The sequence below is a fragment of the Sceloporus undulatus genome, chromosome 4 (assembly GCF_019175285.1).
Source record: "Sceloporus undulatus isolate JIND9_A2432 ecotype Alabama chromosome 4, SceUnd_v1.1, whole genome shotgun sequence".
NCBI classification, from domain to species: Eukaryota; Metazoa; Chordata; class Lepidosauria; order Squamata; family Phrynosomatidae; genus Sceloporus; species Sceloporus undulatus.
The window spans coordinates 122,567,645-122,577,679 of NC_056525.1; the positions used below are offsets into that span (position 1 = coordinate 122,567,645).

At 41.1% G+C, this 10,035-nt stretch overlaps 1 protein-coding gene across 1 annotated transcript in view; it reads right to left on the reverse strand.

The window, feature by feature from the left end:
* The window catches only part of XPR1 (xenotropic and polytropic retrovirus receptor 1), a 123,666-nt gene that overhangs the window by 24,839 nt on the left and 88,792 nt on the right, over positions 1-10,035 (reverse strand). The window contains exons 8-11 of the mRNA XM_042461593.1: positions 9,530-9,717; positions 5,924-6,103; positions 1,586-1,751; positions 731-925 (exon numbers count right to left, since the gene is read on the reverse strand). Coding sequence (XP_042317527.1) covers positions 731-925; positions 1,586-1,751; positions 5,924-6,103; positions 9,530-9,717 — 729 coding nt within the window. The remainder of the gene's footprint in view (positions 1-730; positions 926-1,585; positions 1,752-5,923; positions 6,104-9,529; positions 9,718-10,035) is intronic.

Genomic DNA, 10,035 nt, shown 5'->3' on the forward strand with positions numbered 1-10,035 from the left:
CAAAATATTGTACATACTGAAGCTTGTTGTTAACTGCCATCAAGTCAGCTTTAACTTATGGCAACCCTATGGAAGAGAGACCTCCAAGACACCTGTTATAAACAGCCCTGCTCATGTCTTGCAGACTCAGGGCTGTGGCTTCTGTGATTGAGTTTATATACCTATAACATGCTGATGGTATTTTATAAATAATAAATAATTTGGGAGGAGGGAAACTTAGCATTCTGAATAAATAGAGAATAAAATACTGTTGTTTTAGTGCAGTGATTCCCAACCTTCTTAATGCCGTGACCCTTTAATACAGTTCCTCATGTTGTGGTGACCCAAACCCATGAAATTATTTTTGTTGCTACTTCATAACTGTAATTAAATAGGTGCTTTCCAATGGTCTTAGGCAACCCCCATGAAAGGGTCATTCGACCCCCAAAGGGGTCCCGACCCACAGGTTGGGAACCACTGTTTTAGTGTAAGGAAATCACAGACTGTCAATTTCACTGAGGTACCGTCGCAGGTGTTAACATTTCACAGCAAAATAATGAAAAGAAAGAAAAAAGGTGAGCTATTAACTGAGAAGCTATTAACTAAGATATAAACAGTATTCTCGTCAGTTATATTCCCCAACTCTGTCTCAAAAAGAATGACATACCATCAATAGTTCTAAGAACTCTCTTGTAAGTTGGCTCTTGAATTATAGAACTGGGATAAAAATTAATCGCTCTAAAAACAATACCTTTGTGGGTGCTGTAGAGGGCTGCAAATGTCACCATGAAGAACGTGGTAGAGTATTTGCCAGCATTAACCAGGTGGGGAAAGGCCCGTTTGGTGTCACGATATCGGCGCAGGCACTGGACAAATCTTAACCAAGCAGGAATGCACTGAACAACTGCTCGCACACCATAGGCGTAGGTGTTGCAGACCTGATTTTCTAAAAGAAAATAAGACAACAAAATGTCAATGGATAACCCAATGTCTAATATTCTTTTCAATTCCTGAAGTATGAGTACAGTTATTATTACAGCTGGCCCTTGCTATCTGCGAGGGATCTGTTCCAGACCACTCTATGAATGGCAAGCCCATGGTGAGGCAATGGAGGAGGAGGAGGAGGAGGAGGAAGAAGAAGCAGGAAGAAGAGGAGGAGGAAGAAAATGAGAGGAGGAACAAGTGGGAGGAGGAGGAGGAAGAAGAGGAAAAGATGGGAGGAAGAAGAGGTGAGAGGGAGAAGAGGAGGGAGGAGAAGGAAGAGATGAGAGGAGGAGGAGAAAGAGGAGGAAAAAGCGGGAGGAAAAGGAGGAGGGAAAAGTGGGAGAAGGAGGAGGAGGAGAAGAAGGCCACACACCCACCTGCCACTGGTGAGAGCTGGGAGAGAGGGAGGGAGGAAAGGAGAAAGGGAGGATAAATCCCATTGTCTCCAATGGTAGTGCAGTCACATGAATGCACTGCCATTGGGGACAATAGAGACTTGAGCATTTTGGAATCCATAGGGGAGGGGTCCAGAACGGATTCTCCACAGATACCAAGGGCCAACTGTATAACACACAGGTGATCACACATGGCAGTTACTAAATCTATCTTATCAATGACATACCTGGATTTTCCAGCAATGCATTTTTTGCTGTCCACTGGAGCTCAAAGCTATAGAAACAAATCATGTATTCGAGATCCATAAGTATCACAGCCAGACTGTTAAGCTGGTCAGCGAGCCAGAAATCTGCAAAGCCCACCTTGTGGAAAGGGGCGGTGAACACCCGGAACTGCAAAAGTAAACAAAAAAGGGGTGACGAATAAAAAATGGTACAAGGATAGCATTGTAGAACACAAATACAGCTAGCCATCTCCAACCATGGGATTATCATCCATAGATTTAAGCATCGATAGATGGCAAGCCCAACTGCCCCAATCGCCGCACGTGTATGTGCCATCACTGAAAACCGCAGGACTTGAGGTCCTGCAGTTTTTTTTTTCCTCTGTGCAAGGTGGGGTGGAATTCTAGAACAGAACCCCTGCAGATACTAAGGGCTGACTGGACAAAAAAGGTGGCATAGGACAGAATACAATACAGTAGTCTTAGTCTAATGAAGTTACCCCAAACAGTTGCATCTGATTAATGGCACTTTGTAGTTTAACTTTTGCTTGGACAGGGGATATGACTGTTGTTTTGAACTAATATGTCTTGAATGTGGTGCTCTATTACACAATATGATAGAGTTGTTTGTGAGGTGATGGCAGCCTACTCATTGTTGTGTGTTTACCTGATCGTGCAGTTTTATCCTTACTTTTTATAAACTATCATTTGTTTATATTATCCAATCTGCCTGTATATGAACCTATGGCATAAAATTAAGTTATATTTTAAATTGGAATTTTGTAATTGTGCTGGCCAAATGGCTGTAATAAAGTTGTTGTTGTTGTTGTTATTATTATTATTATGAGAGCCATTAGGGCTGAAGAGCGGGATATAAATACCTAAATAAATAAAATTTATTATTATTATTATTATTATTATTATTATTATTATTATTATTATTATAGCATACTTTTATATTTGACAGAACACAATTCTATATACAACCCCAGGGGAGTTGAGATTTTCTTCCCCACCACGTTTCTGTTATACGAAAAACATGCTTCAAAGGATTTCTCACACTCCTCTAGAGTAGATGTTTAGGATGCTCAGGTTTAAATAATAGGGGAGAATTATGATTTCTGGCAGAAGTCATGGGATTCAGCAACAATATACCAATGGATCTTCTTTCTAATGGAAAACCTGCATTATAGAACTATTTTGATCATTCAACTTTACATAATTGAATAGATTCGTTTTTGCAATTGTAAAATACAGTATATGGCTAATAAAACATTTTTCATATCCTAGCTATATTAAGGTGCATGAAATTTGCTTGACACCATGGGCCACAACTGGAAATGTTTTTCTCTCACGTGTTTCTGCTACCATGATGGCTGGAGGGAATTTGAACTAGTAGTAAAAACAGATACTCCTTTATCTCTACCCATTTCCCCTTCAAGGTCTGAAATCAGCTATGTGCCTCTTAAGCTAGACCATTTCATGCTCCATTTACTTTGGATTACAGTTCTTCCTGCCTGGTTAGTTACAATAACCAACATACCAATGCTATTAGGAAAAGAATATCTAGTCTTGATGCTCATTTTGGCACAATACAGAAAAAACATGGGATATGCAAAAGATTCCTTCATAGTCCGAGAGCGCAGATTCCTTCTGAATCCTTCCATATTTCAATTATGTAAATTACATACAAGGTTCATGACTAACAGCCAATAGTTGTGCTATGGATTAATGATTTTAAAGCCCAAGGTTTTGTTTTACATATAAACTATGAAGAATGAGGGCATTAATTCAGCCTGGTATATTTTCCTTTAGGAAGCCACAAGCCCTAAGCAGACAGTTGACAAGTTTACAGATAAAACGAATAATGCATACTTTTCAAATATTCCCATATATAGCTACATATAGATATAAAATATATTTATTAAAGACCAGGGTTAAATTTGGGCAATCACCTTAACTTTATAAACTAAAAACAATCATCTACGCTTTCACGAACCATGTTGTGTGTTGCTCCTTTTCCTTTCCCTTCTTTCCATCACACATAAGCTGCACCTTCAAGATCCTGGTATGCACTATGCCATAGTTTCCATCATAGGAACCCTGGCTCACTGGCAGTTAACCAACCAGAATGGTGACATCAAATGACAGCTACCCAGTCTACACATAACAAAGAATTGAGGCTTGATGCAAACTGGGATATCAACAATATAGCCAGCAGGTAACAGGAGGATTAAAGGAGGAGCATACAGCTAGAATACTTATCTGTAGAGTCAGAAACAATGGTTGATGAAACTGTAGATTGAGGTGGGGAAGGTCCAACTTTTGTGCGGGGGGGCGGGATGGGGGGAGAGCGACATGGTACTTCCTACCACAATATTTTTTTTAAATGACAAAACTCCTTGTGACTTTTTGACAGTAATAACAATTTTGCCAAGTTCTAGAGGGCTCATGACGTTCTCTAGACTGGAGCAACCAAAATGACAGGATTAAAGACTAAGAAAAGCCATTACATACTATCTTTAACAAGCAAGCAGAAATTAGCACTAGCGTTGAGGGCTATGGGGGAAACATTTTTTAAAAAAATCAATTTAGCTGAATAATTACAGCTAAAGAAGCTGTGCTCTAACAGAGACGTTGCCTTTCTTTAATATGAAAACCTTCATTAAACAAGAAAACCGGAATAAAGTTTCCTAGTTCTCTTTCAAATATCAGCAGCCACTTCCTGACTAGTCACATTCATGTGTCTTATGAGCCTAGAACCAGCAGTCTAGAAGCACCCATGGAGGGCAAGCCATCTACCTCTACTACTGATTGTCACAGAACCACAAAATTGTAGAATTGGAAGAGACCACAAGGATCATCCAGTCCAACCCCCTGCCATGCAGGAACTCACAATCAAAGTACCCCCAACAGAAGGCCATCTAACCTCTGTTTAAAAACCTCCAAAGAAGGAGACTCCAGTTAACCAATGCTGATGTAATTTTTCATGCATTGAAAAATAAATTCAAAAACAATATTTGACAAAGTAAAAGAACAAGGGATTCAAAAATTAAGTTTAAAAAGTTTTTAAAAATTGACTAGAAAGGTATGAGAGGCACCTACTTTGTTAATACTCAAGAAAAAATTAAAAGTAAAAATGTTTTTAGAAGTTCTATATATTCTAAGTGAGGCTTCCCTTTGTTTGTTTTTTAAAATAAAAAAATAAGATACTGAATAAAAATCGAAAAACAGAAAAATCATGTTTAGAACTGAAACCTTTGACTCGACCAAACTGAAAACAGGCACCAGCCCTACTATGGATATTCACCCCGGGAAATTATCAGACAGGGACAGGATGGGGACAGGATCGCTTTCCCATCCTTATCCTGTCCTTATCATGATCACGCGAAAGCATTTCATACATATTGTGCTTATCTTGTCATTATCCTGTCATTGAAGTGGAATTGTATTAACACAAACTCCTGTTAATACAAAATGACAGGACAATTCCATTTCAATCACGGGACAATGATAGGATAAGTGACATGCTATATGAAAACTTTTTCACGTTCGCGCCATAAGGACAAGAAAAGAACAGCACAAGGACTTCCTTTTCTTTGTCTGATAATCATCCCTGCTCTGGCCTGCCCCAAACAGCCTAGGTCAGTGATGGAGAACCTTTTACTGACCAAGTGCCCTAACTGCAACCCGGACCCCACTTATTGATTGCAAAGTGCCATGTCCCTCTGGCTTTCTAGTAAGAAACTCTGGCAAACTCTGTGCTAAGGCAATAGCATGTGTGCCCACAGAGAGGGCTCTGAGTGCCACCTATGGCACGCGTGCCATAGGTTCGCCATCACTGGCCTAGGTGTTTGTTTAAATAGTCAAAGCAAGATTAAGCTACTATTTTAAACCCAACCACTTATCATTAACACTGAAATCAATTTAATATTCCAAAGTAGATTCCGAATAAAGCTCCACTAGAAGTCTCAAGATGCCTGTGGTATTTATTGGTTCTGACATTTCCCGCAAGACCACATGTTTGAAGAGTTAAGAGTAACATTCTTCTTTCTCTTGCAAAAATGAGAAAGCAGCATCTCCCTGGTGCAGAGAATAAAGAGTGGGATATAAAGGAACTGTGTAAGCATTATTAATACTCTGAAATCTGACAACTGCTACAAACGGCCAAGACTATAGAACACATACAATGTGCATTTTGTGCACATTGCTTGTTGATAAGCAGGACAGTCAACTCACCAAGCTATACATGAAGAGTATTTTGTTACTGTAGCTTCTGTTGGGGCATGAGCAGAAAAGGGCAAATAGTAGTTTATAGGTTTGAATCAGACCTCAACTTACCAAGAGTTTGAGCAGCCAAAAACGAGATTTGTAGTAGAACGTTTTTGTAGGGTTTATGAGAAACAGCAACATAAATCCATATAAGATAAGTGGGTTTGTCTGTATAGGAAAATCAGTATCTTGACCATATATACATGCCAGCAGGCTCAGGCACCACAATGTCCCAAGAAATCCAGCAACCTAGAAGGAAGAAGAAAAGAGAAAACAATTCATTTGTAAATGCAATTCGTAAATGCAGTAAATCTGAATTGTTTTGTTTGACATACAAAAATTAAATTTCCAGAAATTTATAAACCTCAGAGAAACAGGTATAGTAAACATGGGTTTTTAAAAAGATATTTATACAAGTTGTTTTATCAAGACTATGGGCCTGAACAGACAGGCCAAAATAAAGCTGCTTCAGGTCACTTTGGAGGTATGCTGTTAAAATGACACACACATCTTAAGAGGCCAGAAGCTGCGCCAAAGCTGTGCTCCAGTCCTTAGTATTGGATCGTGGTTTTGGTGTGGCTTCCGGCCTCTTAGCATGCATGCCTCATTTAAACAGCATACCTCCAAAGTGACTCAAAGCAGCTTTATTTTGGCCTATCTGTTCGGAGCCTAAATTAACTTACTTTGTTTAAGAACATGAAGTACATTTGAGGGAAAAAGAAAAATCACTGACGTTGAAATTATCTGGACTTTGAGTGGCTGGAACAAAAATAACACTAGATCTCAAAAACACTAAGCATTTCTCAAATGGCAGCTCTTCTTGCCCCATGAGAAACTTTATGAAATTAACCAAGGCTTTAAAAGCAGTTTATAATAATAACTTTACTACGGCCATTAAAAGCAGTTTGTGATATGTCACTGGGGTCTGATGCTCAGAGTAAAAATAAAAATCCTACTGAGTATTCCCAAATATTTTACCATGCCAAAGTAACTCAGGAGCAGCAGCTACAAGTGCTGCTATTAGTTCAGAGTACTGTAGTTCAAAATTCATGGTACTGCCTGGAGAAAGCAGGCCTGATCAGAGTCACTTATGCTTTAACAACATCCAGCTAGATTGCTGTAATGCATTCCTTATGCCTTTAAAAAGTACTTGGAAACTCCAACTGCTCTAGAACAGACTGTGATTTTAGCACCCCAGAAACCAGCCACAAAGAAGTCCTATACTTCCAAATGGAAGAAATTTGCTGATTTTCTCTCCGCGAGAGACCTTTTTCCATCCCGGGTGTCGACGCCGACGGTACTGAAGTTTCTGATGACACTGCTAGATTTGGGGCTATGCCTCAACTCCATTAAATGCCATCTCTGCCAACAGGCCTCGCCTGAAAGACGAAGAGCCCTCCTTCCGACCACCATCTTGAGGGGGAGAGAGGCCTGTGTGAGAGAGCAGATGAGCTGGACTTTCCCCCTTCCCTCCTGTCATTCCCTTCTCCTTTTGACCATCCATTAAGAACCCAAGCCCTTCCTCCATTCCATCTGCCTTGGTCCTGGCCTTGGAGGTAGAGAAGAACTGCTGGACCTGATCCTCTTCCCCACCATCTCTCCCTTCTCCTTTTGTGTCGTCTCTTTTTAGATTGTAAGCCTGCGGGCAGGGTACCATTCAACTAAAACAGCGGCTCCCCTCCTTTGTTGGGCCGCGGCCCCCATTGAGGATGAAAGTCCCGCCCGTGGCTCCCCTGATAGGTTGGGAGGCCAGGAAGGGGCGGGATTTTCGGCTGCATACAAGCCCTAGCAGGCTTTGCGGCTGGAAGTCCCACTCCTTCCCAGCCTCCCAACCAATGAGGGAGGCCACCAGAGGGGAAGGTGCAGGACTTCCGGCCACAAAGGCCTCTGGGGCTTGTAGTCCTGTCCCCTTCTCCCCGTGGTTGACTGGCAGCAGCGGGAAAAAGAGGAGGAGGCAGCCCCGACCGTCCCTTCCTCCCCGCGGCTGTCAGGCAGCCGTGGGAAGGGAGGGAAGGAGGAGCTGGGACCCCTTCCCTTCCCTTCCTCCCCGTTGCTGTTGTGCAGCCGCGGGAAGGGAGGGAAGGAGGAGGAGGGACCCCTGCCTCCATTCTCTGCTTCCCCGTGGGTGCCTTTTAAAACCATTTCAACCTCCAGTTGCCTCTGGATGTGGTTGGACTACAACTCCCTACCAGTTTCAGCCAGAATATCAAATTGTAAGGAATGCTATGTGTTATAGTACAATAACATCTGGAGGGCCATAACATTCTCATCTATTTTAGAGTTATCCCAGCAGCATAAACATGCAGGCTATGCAAGCACAAAATGCTCAGGCTTAGAGCTGAGAGATGCTTCTCAAAACCGGTTGACAGCACAATTAGGGCTGTCCGATGAAATACATGACAGGGTTCATGTGCACTTAACAGGTGTGCAAGAGACAGGATTTCACATAAGCAACATCACTGAAATTTCCTTTTCCACACAACTATTAAAGGTCCTGTATTTCACACCTAGAAACAGTAAGCACTATGGGTTGGGGTGTGTGTGTGTGTGTAGAGGAGAGGTGTCTTGTTCCCCACTTCCTCTCAGCTGAAATTCCCTTTTCTGAGAGCTCTAGACACTGTTACAAGACTACGAACAGCAACCTTCCTCTTAGCAGCAAGAATAGACTGTAACATTTTGTTATAGATCCCTGTTTCGTATGGACTACAACAAATGTAGTGGAGCAACTGTACAGATGAATCCACCTGCCTTTGAAATAGCAAACAAATCCATAAAATAAAAAGATTTCCACACTCCAACTGTCACTTCCTCTGTAATGTCCTTATGCCCTTGTTGTAAAATAAAATTTGCATACATTACCTTGGGAAAAATCATGCTTGCAAATTAAAATGCATAATCCCTTGGTACAGACAAGAGACAATGGACTCCCTGCAACCCCCTGCTGGATAATGTGTTTTCAATATGGATAGTAAAAGCATTACAATTAGTACTGTATCTGAATAAATGACATTTTGTCTGCTTCCGTGATCAAATATTAGTTTCACACTGCCTTGCACATATTCCTGAGGAAGTATATTGAGGGGGAGGGGAGATGTCTTGCACACTTCAACACTACAAAAGGCAATCTTTGTTGGAGAAAATGTAACTAAGGTCCAAAACATACTGCAGAAATAATCCCGTTTGAGACCGCTTTAATTGTCCTGGCTTAGTGCTAGGGAATGCCAGGAGTTGTAGTTTGTTGTGGCACCAGAGCTCTCTGATACAAGAAGGCTAAATGCTTCACAAAACTACAATTCCCAGAATTCCCTAGGACTGAGCCAGGACAGTTAAAGTGGTCTCAAACTGGATTATTTCTGCAGTGTGTTTTGGACCTATATCAATTTGATCCAATCATACAAATATTGGTAGCACTAGGCTAGATTTCCAACTCAGCTATGAAACCCAGTGGGGAGACCTTGGGCAAGTCCCATGCTCTCAGCCTCAGGGGAAGGTAATGACAAACCTCTTCTGAACAAATCTAGTCCAGAAAACTCCATTATAGGTTCACATTCAAGTCAGAAATGATTTCAAGACCCACAACAACAACAACCCATAGATCATCATCTATGGAAAAGGGACAATGCTTTTGACCACTAGTCAGGAAGCTCTGACATTTTACTGAATTGTACTACGTACCTCAAAGAGATGCTGATGGGACAAATTACTGCGGGGATTGAGTTCAAAGATGAGGACATGATTCACGCCAGCTTGTCTCCAGCCATATGTATTAATGCCAAGTAGAAAAAGGAATTCTATAAGGAGAAAGCCACCTCGATAGATTCTTATGAGTGGCCAGACTGTTGATCCTTTCATTTTAAACACACCTATCCAAAAAAAAGAATAAAATCAAACATGTGCAAAATGGCATACATAATGAAGACTGTCAACTTCCAGCTCTTTTATAAGAGGCCATAGTTCTACTACACATGTAAAAAATATCAATTGAAATCTGAAATATGATGCCACTGAACTAAGGCATTAAACAACAGCCACTTGCTAAGCAAGCTGAAATGCTGAACCCATAAACTCCAGATTCTACAAGAAGTTATCTTTGATGGACTGGGGAGTTTATCAAACGGGAGGAATTTCTCTTAAATTCGAATGAAAAGAAAATGGGGGCCAAAACGCATTCACTTAAAGTC